The 21,206-nt window shown below is 36.8% G+C and overlaps 1 protein-coding gene across 1 annotated transcript in view; it reads left to right on the top strand.

Annotated features, from left to right (window-relative positions):
• The first annotated feature begins 2,665 nt into the window (after positions 1-2,665).
• si:dkey-33c12.4 (uncharacterized protein LOC560112 homolog) overlaps positions 2,666-21,206 on the top strand; it is a 35,426-nt gene continuing 16,885 nt past the window's right edge. The window contains exons 1-6 of the mRNA XM_039751864.1: positions 2,666-2,721; positions 2,812-2,982; positions 4,304-4,459; positions 6,121-6,172; positions 11,600-11,690; positions 19,318-19,459. Of these exons, the coding sequence (XP_039607798.1) occupies positions 2,821-2,982; positions 4,304-4,459; positions 6,121-6,172; positions 11,600-11,690; positions 19,318-19,459 (603 nt within the window). The 5' untranslated portion in view covers positions 2,666-2,721; positions 2,812-2,820. The remainder of the gene's footprint in view (positions 2,722-2,811; positions 2,983-4,303; positions 4,460-6,120; positions 6,173-11,599; positions 11,691-19,317; positions 19,460-21,206) is intronic.

Raw genomic sequence — 21,206 nt, 5'->3', positions numbered from 1 at the left:
TCATTCCTCCTGCTATTTTACTCAGATGCCCAGTCCTTGCGGATAAAAAGTAGCCAAACTACATAAAGATGCTACCAAACCCGTGCAGTACTTCACTATAGGTAAGGTGTTTTTTTGAGACATGGTCATTGTGACATTTACGCCACACTTGTCTTCATGAACTTTGGCCAAAAAGTGCTATCTTTGTTCTGATCTGACCATGAAATCTTCCAAGGTCATTTAGTACTTTCTGGCAAGCTCCAAATGTGTCTTCTCAAAATTCTTGTTGAGTTTTGTGCCCCTCTGTCTTATAGGTCAGTATTATGCAGAGCTTAATACTTTAGCTAAAATAGAGATGTTTAGATTGTACAGTATGTCTGTATACGTGCTAAGTTACATTTTTAAGCTGTTATTGACTTGTGCATTGTGTGTCTAATAAATGATTTTGAATAACCGGTTAATAAAATACTTTGTAGCAAATATCTGGAGCCACTAGCCTTGCATGTCTCACTCTTTTATGAGAACACTTCACATATACTGTATTTATATATAATGTAAAGCTGACTAACTGACTCACTCTGCAATAAAAACAGTATTTCCTGTTTGGATGAAAAATTTGGCAAGATGATATGACTATGGTAGAACCATTTGCTCAGAAAGGATATTTCGATATATCAATGTTTAAAATAAAAAAAACCTCAAAAATGCTTTGACTGATTTGATTGAGATTTTGTGATGTAATAGAAGAAGAAAACTTGTAGACCTGTGCAGTATTTTGTTTGGTTAATATTTGTCTGTTAAAATGTTGTAGCAAGTAAACTGTTCTTAGGCACCATGTCCTTTTTTTGACTATGAACCAAAAAGTGATTTCATGGAGAAAAGGGGCTTGCTGGTCATGCAAATGAATGCCACAGGCCAAAGAGAGACACTGACCAAGCTCTGGCTGTAATCATGCAGAGAAATGGAGCTGGTGGCAAGTGAAGAAGGTGGAGGAGCCTGTCACATTTAAAGGAGACATGCTTGTGTGCTGCGTGGAAATTGAGCTGTAAAGTGCTCAAAGGAAACTTTGGCAAATCTCAAGTAAGATGGCATTGCCAATCGTACTGTGTGGCTGTGAGTGACTTTTAACTGTTGCTTTGCTGCACCTCAGTTAAGCAGTCAACGACTCCCATTGTACATAAATCCACAATATTATTTCATGTCACATCTTCTTGTCAGTACAATTCTGAAAATGTTCCAAATTTTACAAGATTTGGATAAAAGAGCAAAATTCTTCTGAAATAGTATGATGTAGAAAAATTGTGGTGAAATTGGGGGTAGTTCAATGTTTAGGCTTTTATATATTATGTGTATGTATTGCCATTTTAGGAAGCAGAAAAAAATGCTAAAGAATTAGTTGATGAAGAAGAAAGAGTGAAGCAAAAAGCTGAAAAGAGGAGGTTAAAGAAAAAGGTAAGATTGATATTTTATTGCTTAACCATTTTCTTTGTGTTCTTAACCACTTGTGGCTGTTTTAGTCTTAATGAGTTTAATCCTGCTTGTTTAACCTTCAGGAGTATTGTGTAAAACAATGTTTTGTATGTACCAGACTCTGTATTTGATGATTACAGAGGTCACCCAATGCATTTTGTAGGCAGATTTTCTATTTAAATGACACACATGCTTTGTACTGTGTTGAAATGTAGACTTTATTAATATGTATATTATGTAAAGGTGTATTTGGAAACTTTATATAAATTTAAGGTACTCTGGGAATATAATACTCTTCCTTCATGAACCATTTGCAAAACAAAAGATGCTGACGGAGAGGTGCGAATGAATTTAAGGTGGCCCGAGATTACCAGTTTTTTCATAGGCTTCAGGGATTCTAGTGTTAAGCAGGAGGGTGGATGAATCATGCTTTGGGCTTGTGTTGCAACCAGTGGCACAGGGTACATATTGTTGGTGTAGGTAATAATGGATTCAAATAAATAGCAGCAAGTTCTAGAAGCAAACATCACACCATCTGTAAAATAGTTGAAGTGAAAAAGAGGATGGGTCCTACAACAAGATAATGATCTGAAATATACTTCGGAATGTACAATGGAATACCCTTAAGAGGCATATGGTTTTTCCAGGGCCCTCACAGTTCCTGACCTAAACATCATCGAAAATCTGTTGGTAGTTCTCAAAAGAGGATCAGTGCATGCAAGACAGCCCAAGGATCTTGCAGAATTAGCTTTTTGCATGGACAAATGGGCGAAAATACTCCAAGCAAGAATTGAAAGACTCTTAGCTTGCTACAAAAGGTGTTTACAAGCCGTGATACTAGGTACTGACCATGTTGGGTGCCCAGACCTTTGCTTCATGTCCTTTTCATTGTTTTGGTATTTTGTACCTGTGAATGATGGAAATAAAAATGTAATCTTGCTTAAAATATTAAAGAAATGCATCATCTTTAACTGTGTGCCTTCTGGTGACCAGTTCTTCTTCTGCTCTCTTAACTATTCACAGTAACAGACATTTTAAACAAGAGTGCCCAAACTTTTTCAAGCTTCTGTAGCTTACATTTAAGGATTAACTAGCTCTATATATTTAGGCGTGAATGAGTGATGAAACAACACTAGAAAATGTTACATTATTGTTTGCAGATAATTGAATTTTGTTTAAGACTTCAGTGTAATGTTAATATTTACGTTTTGGTTATAGAGGCAGAAAGAAAGAAAACGAAAGGAAAAATTAGAAAAGGAAAACAATGAAATTGTAAGTGTTTATTGTGATAATGTTTATTTTAATACTTAGCCATTATAATTGCTAACAAGCTTTTTGTTTTTTTTTTTTCTTTTGTCCTAGGATAAAAAAATGCAAAATCTTAAACTTAATTCAGGTATTAAAGAAAATATATGTAAAAAATGTGACAATTTATCAGTAAAAACTGCAACTGCATCTTCAGATAAAAGTAGGAAAGAAACTGGTAAATGTAATGATGAAAGCAAAGATGAAATATTCATTGAAGAATCAGAGGTGAGCTACATTTTGCTTTTAAATCTCTGCTTGCTTTGTATGTTATAGTCCAGAATGCTAGCATGCATACACCATATTTTTGTATATGGTCCTCTTTTCCTTCTGTAATGTTTTCTTATTCTCTCCATTCGTCACTCATCCTCAGCCCAACCCCCATACCCCCCAACCAGTTTTTTTATAATCTTTAAACAAACTCCCATCAAAATGGAAAAACATTTGGTCAGAGTTTTGGTTGAAATATGAGGTTTCTTTTAAGCTGTTTATTTTTTCAACTTCTTATTTCACATTTTTTAGGAGAATGTTACTCTAGGAGTGCCACAATTTCATTGTAATTAGTCAGGGAGAAGCATGCTTTTTAGTTGTGTTTATGGGTAGTGTGATGTGGTTTAACATCATCCTGTTGATGTGCAAAGTGAAGCACAGTGATTAATTATGTACTATGTATTAAAAGGCAGCCAGCATTGTAGATCTTTTTTTTTTTTTTTATTGTTTACTTCCACATGAGATGCGAATAGATACCTTGAACAGTATTTGCCACATGTGTTTAATTTACCTTTAAGCTCTGAGAATGTCTGTGTCCAAAAGCTTTGCATACTCAGAGTATAAAAAATATATCTAAGATATTGTACGCAGTAGTAACTGTGTATTTGTAAAGTACCTTGTGGTGATTTTCAATGTTAAAAGGTGCTATATAAAGTAAAAGTCATTCAGTGTAGAGCAAGTAGAACATTTTTCTTTTTGAAGCAAACTCTCTTGGAATTGTGTATATCGTAAAACAGGTTCTTGTAATAGTTTTCAGTGATTTCTGAGGGATGCATGATATTTTATGATGTTTTATCCTTCATGTATATCAACTAATACTAACTTAAAAGTACAGTATTGGACATGTGTACATTATACTTTTATATGACTATTTTAAATTTTATAGTTTTTGCTGAATTTCTTGTCTGAAAAATGTTTACATTTTTGGTTCAAGTGGAGAATTTTGATATAAAAAGACTTGACAATCCTGTGCTAACTGGAATGGGGTATGTTAAGTATAAATTTTTTACCTTGTGACATTATTCTGTTTTGACTATATACATTCTCACAGCTGTATTATTACAGATACTGCATTTGTTTAAAACTTACAAATGCTGTAATTGTAATTCCAGTAATACCTACAGCTCAAAGGGTATTGCCTGTCTAAAGCTGTTTTTGTTACGGGTATTCAGTGTTTGTTACATCAGGGACAACTGGGTTTTCTTGACAATCTACATATTCTCTTCTTTTGTTGTATCTTTTTACTTCATTGATCTGCATTACTTTTGATTATTTGCAGGGAGAGTTGGATATGACTAGCTCCTTTGTATCAAAAGCTGCAAGCATTGCTAAACGTAAATTGGAACTGCAAGAGTTAAAGCATAAAACAGAGAGAAAGAAAAATTACATAAATAATACTATTCAAGAAGTGGAAGTGAAACAGTCAAGTCAAGAGGTAGGTTGCATAGGGATTAGAAAAATTTGTTTTGTGAAGAAAGTTTAAGATAGACTTTCGTTGTGCATGTGTTTTGTATGTATTTGGGTTTACTTGTTTAGAGAAGTTTTTACTGGTAAGTGTATATCTAATGTCAGTAATAAATGATATATTGTATAAGGTGACCTGAACAAGCTCCACCTCTGGGAATCTCTCTTGAAATTTTCACTTCCAACTCTGACTATGTACTAAATTTTGCCATTATTCTTACCTATCTCTCTATTTCATTTGTTGTTTTGATTTTTTTTCTGTATGGCATAATGACATTTTTAAGCCTTTTTTTTGTTTTCCTTTACTTTTCTTTTAATCCACAATTTAGTGTATTTCTCCTTCCCAGTGAAAATGGAGTTTAGGCTACTGACAATCAGTATCTAGACTATAATATGCGTATTTCAGCAATGTGTTTATGGAAAAAAAAACGATTTGTAGAAACTTCAAAGACAAGTTGTTCAGCAAAGTGTATTCACATCAGGGTTATGGGGATTGGGGCCTAAGGCATATCAAACTACACACATGGCATGTTCAGGTTTGTTAGTTAACCTATCTTGCACATCTTTCGGAAATGGAAGAAAATCTGGAGCGTACAGAGAAATAAATGCAGATGCATTGAGAACGTGCAAATTCCACCTAGACGCCGACTAGGTATAGAATATGAATCTAGGAGGCAGGATCTGTGAGGTATTCAAACTAACCTTTGTAGAACCTTGATTCCTTTCTGACAAGCTTTGCAGGTTTACTTACTATCATTCTGTTAGGTTTCAGATTTTTAAGTAACAAGTGAAATTGTCCTATATTTTCTTGCTTTTATTATTATTATTTTTTAAACCTGATCTTTGTTTTGAGCTGCTAGTATGTGCATTTATTTTCTTCAACCTCAGCTCTGAGTCTGCATTCTTCTGGTGTTGATGTAGAAGTACACAAATGATATTCTTTAAATACATATATTTTTATTTTTTTTTGTAGCATTGCTGATTTGCAGCACTTTTGTAACCCGATTCATTTACCAGTAAAATTAGAACTTTTTTTAAAGACAGCACATTTTTCATATGTTGTAAAATATTATGATAGCACCTTTCAGCTCTAAGATTATTGCTATTTTGAAGTTTTTTTGTTTCCTTCCTTATGTAATATATCATATTCTGCAGTCTCATCGATTTGCTTAATTTTTAAAACAAACGTTTACTTTCAATAAAGGTGAAAAGTGATATGAAAATACATTTTAATCATGATGCTGAAAACCGTACCATGCCTGGAGTTTTCTTGAGAGCTAAGCAATCTACTGTATTTTGATGCAAACACATTTAAGGATAAACATAAAAATATTCTAGTAAAATTAACTTGCTTTCTGTTTAAGTAGATTTGAATAATTTGTAATAAGTTAGTATTACTTGTGATATGTTTATCCAGATTTATCTAATTTAATTGCTAACATAAATGTCATTATAAACTGTCTTTCTGTACATACCTTTAGGGCTAAAATACTTGTTTCCTAACCCTTCTACTGTGTAAAAAAGCAATTTATTTTTGGCTAAAATAATTGATATAGATTGTTGTCTTTCTGTTAAACAAAACTTGTAATTGGTTTAGATCTTATATTTATTTTTTCTCTTCCACCCACCCAGATTAGTGGTGACATGGGTCCAGATGTCATCTCCAGGAGTTTAGAACTTGGAAGTGAGTACATTTTAATTTGCTTTCAATTATTTAGTTAATAATTAGTTACTATTCAACTGTTTTTCTTTCTTTCAATGATGAAAACTATATACCAAAACACATTTTAAATGAAAATTAGTCATTTTGTTAACTAAATTTAAAATAAAAGTGGAAAAAATCTGAAAACTAGGACTGAAAGTAAACCAAGATATCAATATTAAAACTAGAGTTTGTAATTTTGATTTTCACCACACTTGTGAATAGTATACATGCCAATGTGTAGTTGTCTGTATTTTTAAAACCATGAGCCTTTAATATTAACTTGGAGAATAAGACAAATTTGTGCACAGCTGCCAGTACCTGCAGCCATTATCTCACCATCACCAGCCGTATTCTGTGGATTTCATTGGTCACTTCAGCTGTCAATTTTCCCTTCAAGAACTGAGAGCGAACACCGAAGTCTCATCACTTCCTAGTGACTTATTCTGTACATTTAATTGTCCATAATCGCCACCTGTTCCATCAGATACAGTAAACCAGTTTGAAAATTAGAGCCATAAAGGATTTGTCAAGTTAGAATAGCTAGTACACAGCTTCAGATTAATTCAGTATTTATACTGAAAAAAAGCAATGTTATTCACTTTGTACTAGATAATTATACTTTCAGAGTTTGGAAATAGGTAGATGACATATAGTCAACATCAGGAAATATAAAAAGTATAAAATCAGACTATATGTGAGAAGTGATCTTACTGCATGGTAAAATATTTGTACACTTATTTATCCATTGTGCATTTTTTTTAACTCTTCTTCTGTAACAATACATTTCCAAAGTCAAACTGTTTTCTGTAGATATTGAACTGAAGAAGAAAAACTCAAAAAGTTTGTGTTTGTGCAAGTATTTAAACCTCTGTGCTTTGGAAGCTCCAGGTTTACACAAATGACAAATTAATGACAAACAACACATGTGACAATCATTTGACCTTAATTAAACATAATTACTTTCTATTTGTGAGTCCTTTATATCTGCCTGGATATAAATAACACCCTTTGTACAGGCCATAGTCTTTGTTGGATAATTCCTGCAATAATGAAGAAAAAGGAGCATTCTGCTAATGTGAGAAACAGTCATTAAAATGCACAAGGCAGGAAATGGCTATAAATAATATCGAAGAATTTGAATGACCCATTAAACACTGTTGGTTCCATCATCTGAAAGTGGAAGGTTTATCACAGCACCAAGACTTACTAGAAGAGGCCGCCCCTCAAAAGTAAACATCACAGCAAGATGTTGACTGGTGAGGGAGGCTACTAAAAATGCAATTGTCATTCTCAGAAGTCTGCAGTGCTCTTTGCCTAAAGCTGGAGTGAAGGTGCCTTGGTCCATAATTTCCAGAACTCTCTATGAAACAGGCCACAGTGGCAGGGGAACAAGAAAGAAGCCATTCCTTAAGAATCATGTGTGGCATCTGCTAAAACGCATGAGAAAGATGAAGGGAGAAGGTTTTATGGTCAGATGAGACCCAAACAGAACTTTTTGGCCAAACTTCAAAGAGGTATGTGTGGTGTAAAACTAACTCTGCCTGTGCCTCAAGAAACACCATACCTACAATGAAATATTGTGGTGGCATCATCATGCTATGGGGATACTTTTCATGTGCAGGGTCTGGGAATCTTGTCAGAGTTGAAAGCACAATGGATGGACACAAATACCGTACCATATGAACCTATGACTCAGGAGAAGATCCATCTTTCAGTATCTGGCAGTGACCCTAAGTATAAGGCCAAAGTGACACTGGTGTGGCACAAAAACACAAGTGGTGAATGTTTTGGAATGGCCAAGTCAAAGCCCTGGTTTTAACCCTACTGAGAATCTGTGACACCTTTTAAAAACTGCTGCCTAGAGGCACCACCCCACCAACCTAGAGGATTTCTATAAATTCTGCAAAGAAAAATGGAGAAGATTCTCTACTAAACAATGTGCAAAACAGGTACATACTTACCCCAAAAGAATTTAGGCAGTTTGACAAAGTATTAATATGTAGGGCTTTTGAGTACTTATACAAACACTGACTTCTGAGTTTGCTTCTTCAGTTAAATATCTACAGAAAATGGTTTACTTTTAATTTGGATGTGTATTGTTACAGCGTAAAAGCTCACATTAAAAATACTGAATGGGTAAAAATGTGTTAAAATCTTTTGTCATGCAGAAAATTATGATGACTTTCAAGGCGATTGAATACTTTTGAATGACGCTGTAAAAGATAAACAGTTTGACAACTATAAAGAAACTTTCATTTTTAGACAAATAAATTGTGGCAAAAACAAAACATGCTGAAAAACCTAAACCAAAAGAAAATGGAATCAAAGCTATATATAAACAAAAACCACAAATTATGCTCAAACTAGTTAGACTGCCTTTTAATGTGGCTGATTCACTTATCCAAAATCCTGGATTTGAATTCCAACCTGGTGACTCGGTTTTTCTGCAGGTACTCTGTTGTTCATTCACACACCAGGGGCCTCGTGTAACGCAGTGTGTAGAATTCACACTATAACAATATACGTATGGCGTATGGACTAAAGCGGAAATTTGCTTACGCACAAAAAAATCCAGATGCATAAATCTATGCGTACGCTAACTTCCACTTTCTTCCCCTACACAAATCCCGGTCAGCATGAAAAGTACCACACGTGCATGCACCTGCTGTCCTGCCCCAACTCCTCCCAGAATTATGCTTCTTTAAATATGCAAATCAATATAAACAGCTGTCATAAACTCGAGACAGAGTCATATAAAGATTTGGGGCAGCCACCTGTATGATGTGGTTTCCTGGCTGCAAAAGTAATTTTCAATAAATACAGCACTGATGTGCACTAAACAGAGTCCAAAACAGAACTGAGGGAATAGGAAAAATTTGGAGGCTTTTAAAGGGGAGGACGGGAAGTGAAGTCAAAGGGGTCGGGCTCATGTAGGTCTTCTGTCATTGGTGCAGCCCGGACGTGACATCACAGGGGCTGGAGCCGGCAAGGTCTACTTTCATTGGCTCGGTCCCGGAAGTGAAGTCAAGAGGACCAGGTGGAATCTCCCATGAATGGTCTGCAGGCAAAGGAGAAAAAGAGTCAGTGCACTCTGCCACATCCCGGTATGTCTCGGAACTGTCCTCACTCAAGCCCTTTAGCTGCCTCCCATGTGCATGTGTGTGACACAGCCCTTAAGCTCAGCCTTCTGTGAAAAGGCAATAGCAAAAGCAAGCGGGAAAATAGAAGAATTTCAGTGAATACCAAATGGAGGAAAAGAAAAACGTACTATTTGTTGGTTTAAACAGTGGTATAAACAACAAAAGGGAGTTGATCGAGTGACATAGCGTGTCGAAGAAACTCGAAAGCTCACATTCACAAAGTCGCACAGTGCCTGAAATAAAAAAAGAAGTGGTCAGATATCAAAGCTGCTGTGAAAAGGCAAGTCGTAGCCCACAGTCTGAGTGTCATATGAAAGCTTATTACGTTACAGAGAAAAAAAGGCACACATTGGGGGAAAAACATGAAATGTCAACTTTAAGCTGTAAATTTCCACTTTAATCACATAGGTTATTATGTCATTAAAGTAGAACATCATAAACTTAATCTTAAAATCGTTTAATTTACTAGTTTTTCAATCCCATCATAACTAAAGTAGCACGTTAAATGCTTTGTTTTGTATTTGATCTTCTATGTGTGTGAATCACTACATGCTTCCGGGCTATCTCTTCCTCTGACAGGACACAGAATCCATTACATTCGTGATATTACAGCTCTCTGAATAATTAAAATACTGAGATGTATACATGATATCATTTTCATGATGATAGGAGTTAAAGCATATTATTAAACATGGGAACACAGTGGCGCAGTGATTGTTCATGTCTCACGCAAGATGCTTGCTGCGCCATGTGCTGCCTTTGATGAAATACTTTATTGTAGCAGTACTGTCTCTTTCAAAAGTACTAACCTGCAATTCCTGTCCTTACTTTTCTTTCCTCCAAATACCCAATCGCCACACAATCCGCTCTTTAATAGACATCAGCCATCTGTAAGCTTAGAATGCCGATTCTTCATAACTTCTAAGGAACATTGAAATATCTTCGTAGTACGTGTTTAGTTATTCTATCCATCTATCCTTCCAGTGTCACGTCAGCACCAGCAAGAATACAGCGCGAGGCAGGAACAATCTGTGAACGGAGCGCCAGCGGCTCGCTAGCGCTGTGGCACCATGTAGTTAACGTTTTGTCTGTATAATATAATAAACATGTTTTGCTGCATTTCATCTTAAAAATGATATTGGAAAAAGATGATCCAAGGTGCAGTGTGATTAACAATGCTAAAGCAGTTATGGTATTTGGAACAGTTTGACCATTCTGTGGACCATTATATTGTTACAGGTTAATTACAATCAGATGCATTAAACTAATAAACAATATGCAGTTAATTTCAGTGTGTTTATAAAGCTGCGTCAGGGATATGGATCTAAAAAAGAAAGGATAACCACACAGGAACAGTAGCACTGCTTTTACACTGGGTGCCGCCAGTCTGCAAAACCAAGCAGAGAACCTGCGTACAACAGGGTATGAGCTACCATGGAAATTTGCGTGGCTTTACGCCAAGTTTAGGTTTTATATATCGTGATTTGAATGTGGAAACGTTCTTATACAACATTTTTGTACGTACGCACCATTTACACATGAGGCCCCAGGAATTTACGTTGTTAGTTCTGTTCGGAAACCTTAGGTTTGGTGTTTGCATGAAAGGGCCGGCCCTAGAATTGAGTAGCACCCTGTTCTGCTTTGTTTCTGCTTCATCAAGTCTCTGTCGTCTTAAGTTGGACTAACCTTGTTTGGAAAATGTATATTATTAAGCACACTTCATATTGTATAATACTGAAACATGCATCTCTGAGTTCATAATAAGCAGATCGTGTCTCAACATGTTAAGCTAACCTTTAATTCAAATCATGTTGCTCCTCATTTTCTGTTCCACACCAGGACAGATGTTTCTAATGGTGTGCTATATGTTGCTAGTTGCCTATATTATCGTTATCAGTAAAATGTCTGTATTGGTTTTTATTTATCATATTGGTTAATGTGGGATGCCTGGAATTCACTTGTGTTCCTGATGGAGTGCCTTCTGCATAGAGTTTAAAGTAGTTTCCTTCTAATACTTGACTGTTCTTTCATAGTCTAAAGATATACTTTCAGATAGTTTGCTGAGTGAAGTTGTTCAGTCTGAATGCTTGTACATGTTTGTTCTGTGAAGGCCTATCTTTCCATCTTGAAATGGTTCCTTCTTTCTCCTTGTAATAAAATGTTGTAATTTCATTAATTATTAAGTAATTTATTTCCTCTATTTTTAATGCTTAACTTGGGTGTTATTTTAAAGTACATAAAATTATACCCCTTTTTTGTCTTTCAGATATAGGCAATCAGTTAGCTAATACTGGTCGGTTTGACCTTGCTATAAAATATTTTACTGATGCTATCAAGTTAAATCCAAAGGAATTTAAGTAAGTGTGTATGTATATGTGTGTATATATATATATATATATTTTTTTTTTTTATTTATTTTCTTATTTTTTTTTTTAAAGTAAATATCTCAGAAAGACATATGAAATAGGGTTACATAAATGTTAATTTGCTAATATATTTTTTAATATACAAGGTTATGTAAGAGAAATTGTCAAATGTCTATGCCAGAATGCGTCTTCTGTTTTAGCACCAATATTGTAAATGACATAATGTATCATTAAAAAACCCACTTAATCTAATTCATGGTTTTATGCCAGAAGATATCCAGGCAGCACCAGCATTGGACAGGGCATTGAAATGCATTGTATTTTAAGATTATTGTCATGTATACAGGTTGATTACCTTTTTTAGGTAATAATCTGCTGCTTTTAATAAATATCACTGTACATTTTAATGTTTTGAAAATACATGGTACATGTGTTTCTCTGTGTCAAATTATAACAGAGTAGCAAGTAGCAAGTGTTTTTTCTATGGTAATTCTTTTGAATTTTATGAAGAAACTACCTGTGTTACTTGGCTTCACCTAGGAAATTTTGTAATAAAGTGGAACTCTGTTATAGTACTGTTAGTTAATTGGGTACTTTGTAATTAAGTACTTTTTCTGTATGCAATTTTTATTTTTTTAAATGACTAAATCTAATATTATTTATAGGCAGTGTGATGCAGTGGCTAAAGCGGCTTTGGACCTTAGACTTCAAACACTGAGGTGTTGGGTTCAAATCCTGCTACTGACACTGTGTGACCATTAGCAGTTCACTTGACCTGCCTGTGGTCCATTTGGAAAAACAAAAGAAATGTAACAAATTTTATGTCAAATGCTGTCAGTTGCCTTGGATAAAAGCATCGGTGAAATAAGTAATAATAATATTATTAGGTTACTGAAGATGTTTATTGGTGAACATGTTAAACTTTCTGCATTAGAACGATTCCTGCTTTTCACAGTGACTTGACTTTTGTTGATGGTCATTGCAAAACACAATTTTACAGGAAAGTGTATTTGTTTGAATTTAAATGAGGAAGCAATAGGAACAATGCGTAATTTGAGTATATATTATTGTCATTGTTAGATGTTTGATTTTCATTTGTTTACATTGTTTACTCAAGTACTTGTGTTTGTTTTTCTTCGTCAGTTGTATTTGCTCGTTCTTTATAGTCTGCTGATGTGGATGTTTTATGCAAAGAATTTTGGAGAGTGGGGAGGTGGGAGTTTGCCATTCAAAGTAAGAAGGTCAGGTCAGGTTGGGGGTGCATGCACTAGTACAAAACTTTGCCAGACCCACCACACAATTAAACGGCTTAAGATCTTGGTTGGCAACTCCCCATGCAGACACGCAGTCCATTCCCACCCGCCGGAAATAACCAGCTATCTGCTGCAGCCAGGTGTTATGTGGACATCCACTTTGCCCTGGTCCAGCTGCTTGCGTCCTTAGCAATGAGTAACCTGTGAGCTGGATCACCCTCGGGGAATCATGCCACATGACCATAGTGCCATGACTGACACTTCCTCACAATGCAGGTAATTTGTTTCATTTGGGACTCCGTGAGCAACCAGTCGTTTCACAAAACGTCAAACCAGTGGTACCTAGGGATACTCTGAAGAGACACCATACCAAAGGAGTCCAGTCTTCGTCTCAGGTAAGTTGGGAGCGCGTCCATGTGTCGCAACTATATAACAAAGCAGGAAGCACCAGGACTCGTTAAGACTTGGGCCTTCACCCTTTTGCAGAATTATCAGGAACGCCACACACTTGTTTCCAGCGACCTGCACCCATTCCATCATCTGCCCTGAAAGTAAGCAGGCGCTCATTTAAATGTAAACCATTGAAAGGTCACCTTTCAAAGTCTATAGATGCAAATGTGTATTACAGTGGAGTTGCCTGTGGGGGACCCATTAAGTTTAAACTGACGGTGTCTGTCCAGACTTGTCTTGGATTTGAGGACACCATTTCCTTTTCTTTCTGTTCCTTTTTGCTTCTAGCGAAGCAACAACTACAATTATAGCCACAGTGGGGACCACCATCACTGGAGCTTTATAGTGCTTGCTTACCGTTGAGCTCTGCATCTTCCTTGAACTTCACCGAACTTTCTCTTTCCATTTCATACTTCACTGTACATGGCAAATGTGATCACATCCTTTTTTGTCCCCCTGTACAGGACACCACCTCTTTTTAAGTGTTCTGTCCAGTGGTACTGTTCACGTGGCCCATCAGTTGCTTCTGCTGCATCCTTTGTTTGTATAAAGCGTCAACACAGCGCAGAGCATATACATTAGCATAGTATTAATAAATATTGACAAATAAAAAAACATGGGTTGAGTAATTTACTTTTTTCTTTAGCGTAATCAAATTTTAATCAAATCATTCAAATAGGGCTGGGCGATTTGGCCTAAAATCAAAATCTTGATTAATTGAACATTTTAACTCGATTACAATTAATGAACGATTATTTTATTTATTGTTTTGCCCTCATAGTTCACTGACAAGTTTTGTACAGTAAATATGCTCACATATTTACAAGTGAGAGATTTTTGAATGAAGGGTGCATTACTTGATTTTATAATAATTGAAGGAAACACACTGTCTGTGATTATTTATTGAACATCAGTGTTGAACAACTGAAATTAAAGCACACATTGCCTAAAACGAACAGTCACTTTGTTCTTATAAAAAAAACTAAAAATAAATAACTTGCACTTTTGGAAACAAAATAAATTATTTTCAATGTTTTTCTTATTAAAAGTAGAAAATAAGCAGTATCTCTTCTAAATAAAATAACTCTTTTATATATCCGGTAAATAATGTTTTAAACTGCATTTCTTGCATCTTCTGTAAACAAATATTTTAATGTGCAATGTATCAATGTAAACAACAGATTGTTGTAATGAAAATAGAACGCTCTAAAACACTGTTGCATGAGGTGATCTTAGCGATCTTGTCATGTCACTATATGAACATGAATTTACTCTTAAGTTCTTACTAGGAAAACACAAGCATGTTAACCTTTTCAGGTTTCAGGCAGGACTTGAGGCATGTAACAATGTTTCCACCCGAACTGAAAACCCGATCTGATGGGGAGCTAGTAGCTGATATGCAGAGATACTTTTTTGCCACCTTACTTAGAGTGGAAAAGTGTACATGATGCTTCCTCCACCAGTCCAGTGGATTTGCCTCACTATCCAGCATGGGGACACCAAATAGCTGCTCATCTCTGCACCATTGTCTGTCGTAATGGCTGAAAGTTTTTCTTCCGCGAGGTCCCATTCAGAAAGCATATCTTTCAGACCTTGCGCAATCATATCTGCCGTGTGATCGGCTGGAAAATATGCCGTCTCAAGGCATCACTGGTGCAGCTTCCAATCGTCGTCAATTTAGTGCAAAGTAAGGCTCAAGAATGGGTCCATCGTCCTACTTGACCAGAGATCAGATGTGGCTGCAAAGTGTTTAACATTTTTCAGTTCAGCAGCTACATTTTTACAACATGTCTTGTACATGTCTGGCAGCGCAGTTTTAGAAAAATGTGATCGCAATGGCACAGTGTATCTTCTGTCGAGAGTTTTAACGAGGTGTTTAAACCCGCTTCGCTCCACTGTAGCCAAGGGAGTCATATCTTTTGCGATGTAATAACAAATAGCGTCAGTTATTTCTTTCCATCTTCTTGAACTCTTCTCATACTGTGTGGTATTTGTGAACGCTTGTGTTATCGACATCTGCTTTGAGGAGGCACTTGTTGCTGGGCGCTTGTCAGTCTCTTTTTGTTTTTTTTTGAGCTTTAAGTGTTTTACGTGTTGCTTTAAGTGTTGAAACGAATTGGTGGTGTTACCTTTGGGCGTTGAAACTGTTTTTCTACAGTGTCTACATATGACTTCATTTTGTTCGATGTCATCCTTACTGAAGCCAAAATGTGTCCAAATGACGGAGACTGCGTTTTTCTTTGGTACAAGCTGCTCTTGTTGCTCAGTTGTGTCAGTGTTTAAGCTCTCCATGCTCGACATGTCGGCGGAATAATGTAACGTAAAGGAGCGGGGTCACGTGACTCCACACGCGGTAGTGATTTTAAAGGGAAAGTAATCGAAATAATCGACCTGGAAAAATTTGATCGATTATAGGTTCTGAATGTCGATTTCGATTACTTTTCAATTAATCGCCCAGCCCTACATTCAAAGCATTTTTGAGATTTAAGGGTATTTACTTTTTCTTCTGTTGGGGGGATTTTTCTCCTAAATATTAAATTTTGGAAATATCCTTTCTTAGCAGGTACCTACTGCCTTAGATGTGCTATCCTGCCAAATTTCAGCTTTTTAACTGAACGGGAAGTAGTGTTTTTTTTGTTGTGTAATTGAGTCGGTCAGTCTGTTAACTTTGCTTTATAATTTCTATATAGTCATTTGGTTTGGGGATTTTTTTCTTAACTATTTAGGGAACCCACCAAATACAACTTCATTAAAATATTATTTAACATTAGAATTACCAAAGTTTACAAAAAACTCGCAAATCTGGCCCACCTTAAATCGGCTTGCACCTCTCCGTCAGCGTCTTTTGTCTTGTAACTGCGTCGATAAGCAAAACCAGCAAGCAGCCTACTATCCCATCCTCACACCGCCACAGAAACTGCAAACTCCAGTCTGGTTTATCAGGGAGTGAAGTAGCACCTAGAGCTGTATAGGCTAAAAAAAATACACTGTATTGTTATTTGGAACACATGCATTTCACGTGTGTTCCATGTCTACAAAGATCTGTCTAAGTGTAGGATGACAGGAAATGCAAGAAATGTTGAACATATACCTAAAGGGACAAACTTTTTTCACGTTTTAGTACTAATGACAAAATGTAGACATGAAGCGTATAATGTGTGAAGACTGAAGTCCAAATATCATATAAGCATTTTCACAAAAGGTACAAATAGAACAAGTGCGCTTTTATTCGAGACTATAACCGAAGAAAAAGAAATCGGGTTAGTGTGGTTCGTTGTAGTGACTTCTTTGGTAGTACAATGGTAAGAAATGCTGCCTCCTATTCAAAGGGTCGCCAGTTCAATCCTCCACGTGTCTCAAGATAAACGTTTTGAGTAGAGAACTGCTATTATTGTTACTATTATACAAAAACATGCATTTGATTTGAGTCTGTAACAGTCAGTGTAAATGTATAGTACTTGTAAAGGTTAGCTTTTTTTTTTTTCTCTCTCAGTAGCGTTCGCGCTCACCCCAATCTGACACTGTTAGTTTTCAAATACAGATATGCTATAACAACAGGTGAACTCCGATAAGGACGAGGGTTCTACATCAGAGAAAGAGAACAGAAGCACCCCCACAAGAAACATCACAAACTCACATAAGAACAATGCAGCTGCACCAGGTGTAAAGGTGAAAGATGGCACCGTTTGGATACACCAAGAGGTTGGGAGTCATCCTGCCAGTCAGTCTGCCCCACACCTGTCCTCCAACGAAGCAACAAGGCTTAGAGCATATCATGCAAAGTCCTGTTTCTGATTGTTTTGTGATGGTCTTTACATAAGAAACATATATATGTTACTTATATAAAAGCCAGATTGAATGTTATTTACCTTGATTTATTTACTTATCTTCCTACAGCGTAAAGTCAAAAGTAGACTGCAGAGCTTCCTCTGTTTGATCGACAAGAGCATGCTTACAAATTACACGTGTAATGTCACAGAAATGCCTGCTGACACTTCAATATGCGAGCAATGGTACGAGAATGCAGTCAGACTTCTTATTTGGGCACATACACCGTCCAGATCTAAACACTAGTGTGGAGAGTTGCTCGCATACTGAAGAGTCTATAGCTGCAGGTGGAACAACAACAACAACAGCAACATTTATTTATATAGCACATTTTCATATAAAAATGCTTTACATAATGAAGAATAGAAAAATAAGTGACACAGTAAGAAAATAAAATAAGTCAACATTAATTAACATAGAATAAAAGTAAGGTCCAATGGCCAGGGGGGACAGAAAAAAAAACTCCAGACGGCCGGAGAAAAAAAAAAAAATCTGCAGGGATTCCAGGCCATGAGACCGCCCAGTCCCCTCTGGGCAATCTACCTAACATAAATGAAATAGTCCTCTTTGTATTTATGGTTTTCACGGAAGGATTTGATGATGATGATGATGATGATCACGTGGACTTCTGGCTTTTAGTCCATCAATGCTGGGGCATCATGGTGCTTTGAGTAGGTTGGTGGTGGCACAGGCCGCCACCACAGAGAAACCGGAAAAAGAAACGGAAGAGAGTAGGGGTCAGTACGGAAGCTGACGTTGGACTTTTGCAGTCACTGTACTTTGTATATAAAAGTCAGATCGAATGTTATTTATATTGATTTATTTACTTATCTTCCTACGGCGTAAAGTCACAAGTACACTGCAGAGCTTCCTGTGTTTGATTGACACGGGCACGCTAACACAGTACATGTGTACTGAAGTGAATTCAGCTGCAGGTGAAAGCTCCTGTCGCACCCTTTGCAACTGTGTTTGATCTTATTCAGGAAAAGATCCCAGTTAAACCCCGAGAGAAAGACTTTCCGAGATTAAGGTCACAAAGCTTATGAAACCGTTTTTTGACAAAGTCAGAACCATAAAGACAGTTGCGTGGAGCTTCCACCTGCAGCTGAATTCACTTCAGTACACATGTACTATGTCAGCGTGCCCGTGTCGATCAAACACAGGAAGCTGTGCAGTCTACTTGTGACTTTACGCTGTAGGAAGATAAGTAAATATATCAAGATAAATTAAACAATTTAAATAAATAAAGTAAATTATACAGCTCTAGGCACTACTTCACTCCCTGATAAACCAGCCTTGAGCTTGGAGAGGTTTTTGCACATTGTACAACAGTGGGAGGATGGGATAGTAGGCTGCTTTTGCTTATTGACACATTTACAAGACATAAGATACTCATGGAGTGGTGCGAGCGGATTTAAGGTGGGCCTGATTTAAGGTGGGCCTGATTTACAACTTGTTTCGTAAGCTTTGGTAATTCTAGTGTTAATGGTGATAATCTGTAGTATCAGTGACATAATTCTCAAACATATAATTCGGAAGTATAGTTCAGGGTACTAAAGTTGGTTGTTCGTTAACAATAAAAAAAAAACCTCTTATCTGGAGAAAATGTTTAATATCTCTGGATCCTGTATCATTGTGGGTTTGAGTGCTTAAAAAAAAGTTTTATACAAGACTGATCTTGATAGCTTGTAAGATCATCATTGTTGGGGACCCGAGTGGCTGGACCAGGCCAAGGGGTCGCCCACGTAACACCTGGCTATGGCAGATGGTCATTTTTGGAGGGTGGGACTGGACCGTGTGTCTGCCTGGGGAGTTGCCAACCAGGATCCTGAATTGTTTAGTTGTATAGTGGGTGTGGCAACATTCTGTACCAGTGCATGCTCCCCAACTTGACTTGACTTGATCTTGACAGTATTTCTGTCAGTTCCATTAACATTTAAGGAATCTATAAACCATGTTATTTTTTTAGTAATGGTTTCTTACTTGGTCAGTTTTTTTTTGGTTTTTTGTTTACTAAATGCTGTTTAGGATATTTTCTAATTACAATTTTTGACTACTGGTATAAAGTTGATATTTTCTATTTTTAGGTTTTTTGGTAACAGATCATTCTGCTATGAAAGACTACAGCAATATGATAGAGCACTGAGTGATGCAGAAATATGTATCAGCATATGCCCTTCATGGACTAAAGGTTCTTTTAGAAAAGGAAGAGCGTTAATAGGCTTAAAGGTTTGTTTTCTTTTATAATTTTTTAATGGTAACATTCTTGATTAAGGTAGGATCACACTTTCCATTTAATAAATGTGTAGATAGGTAATCCTGTATTTACACCAATCCATTAAGCCTTAAGTACTTTTAGTCCTTGTTCACACAGGCGTTAAAATCGAGCGTTTTTGCGTTAGAGGCGTCCGGTGGCGGATCAAGCGCCGAGTGTTTTCTACACATAGGAGTCAATGAGAGTGTTCACACGGGCTTTGGTGACGTGCGTTTGTCCGGCTGCGCGTTTATACGGCATCAAAAAAACGTTGCGTGCAGCTTTTTCTTGGCGTTCAAAACCCAACGAACGCAAGGAAACCGCTTCTAGTTCGTTTTGTGCGCGTTTATTTTACGCTTCGGAGGGGTGGGGGGTTTGGGGCATTTCAGTGCATAACACCGGTGTAAGCGCACACTCGACTACTGTTTTCTTACCTCAAAGTGACAAGTAGTCTTTCTTCAGGGCTAACACCAAGTCGCATATTGGTTGATCGGCATGCAATGTGGCATTGCACCAGCTGCAGCAGACAATCAAAAGTGGAAACCGACATCCGACAGTAATTCAAAAACTTGCGCGGAAATTTTCGCATTTCTTCATAAAGCACAAAAAAACTTCCTTTAACCCGACGTTGTGCAGTCAGAGGATGAACTCAGTAGCGGCGATTTTTTCTCTCCCTACGTCGCCGTATTACGAGTATTTTTAAAACAAGAAGATTAATATCTAACATAGCAAAATGGTCCATATTGAAAGGAGGCACCTCAAATAAAACGACAAGGGCTTTCATATCCAGTTCCCGACACTGCCTCCACAGGTTAACACACAAACTACAATTTGGGCTGCAGGCTGGCGTTAGACAGAGACAAACGGACGCCGGTGTAGAAGTCAATCGATCGCCACCACAAAATGCAACATAAACGTCTAGGACGTTCAGAGCAAGTTCGTTTATCCAAAAACTTAACGCCCGTGTGAACAAGGCCTTAAGGTAGCATTTTTAGACCAACTTAATCTAATTCAGGTGCCAGAGACTATTCCTTCAAAATCAGGGATGCAGCAGTAACCAGGCCTGGAAGGGGCTTTGGTCCATTACATGACCCACTCGTGCATTAACTCACACTCATTTGGGGGCAGTTTAGAATATAATGTTGCTGAAAAGTGGATTGTGTACGTAGGCCAGTATATAGTATGTATTTGTACTGTATATGTGTGTGTGTATACATACATACATACATACATACATACATACATATATATATATATATATATATATATATATATATATATATATATATATATATATACATATTAGATAGATATGGATATATATATATATAGATAGACCTTCAGGAAGATTTACCACACTGTAGAGTGGTGGATCATTGTTTAGTGCAGCAACACCTGAATAAATATGACCTTCACTTTAGAGTCCGCAGAAGAATACCTTTCCTGTATCCTACCCACAAAGGTGTGCTTGGAGAAAAAAGGGTGCTTGCCAAATTCCAGAAAAAGAACACCTCTCCCAACTATTAGGCATAAGTGTGGATGAATCATGTTTTGGGCTTGTGTTGCAGCTAGTGGCACACTGAACATGTCATTGGTAGTGGGAAGAATGGATTCAAATAAATACCAGTGAATTCTAGAAGCAAACATCACACCATCTGCAAAATAGATGAAGTTAAAAAGTGGATGGGTCCTGCATTAAGATAATGATCCAAAACACGCCTC

The sequence above is a fragment of the Polypterus senegalus genome, chromosome 4 (assembly GCF_016835505.1).
Source record: "Polypterus senegalus isolate Bchr_013 chromosome 4, ASM1683550v1, whole genome shotgun sequence".
Classification (NCBI taxonomy): domain Eukaryota; kingdom Metazoa; phylum Chordata; class Cladistia; order Polypteriformes; family Polypteridae; genus Polypterus; species Polypterus senegalus.
The sequence above is the reverse complement of the archived record's forward strand: the minus strand, read 5'-3'. Positions and strand labels throughout refer to the sequence as shown.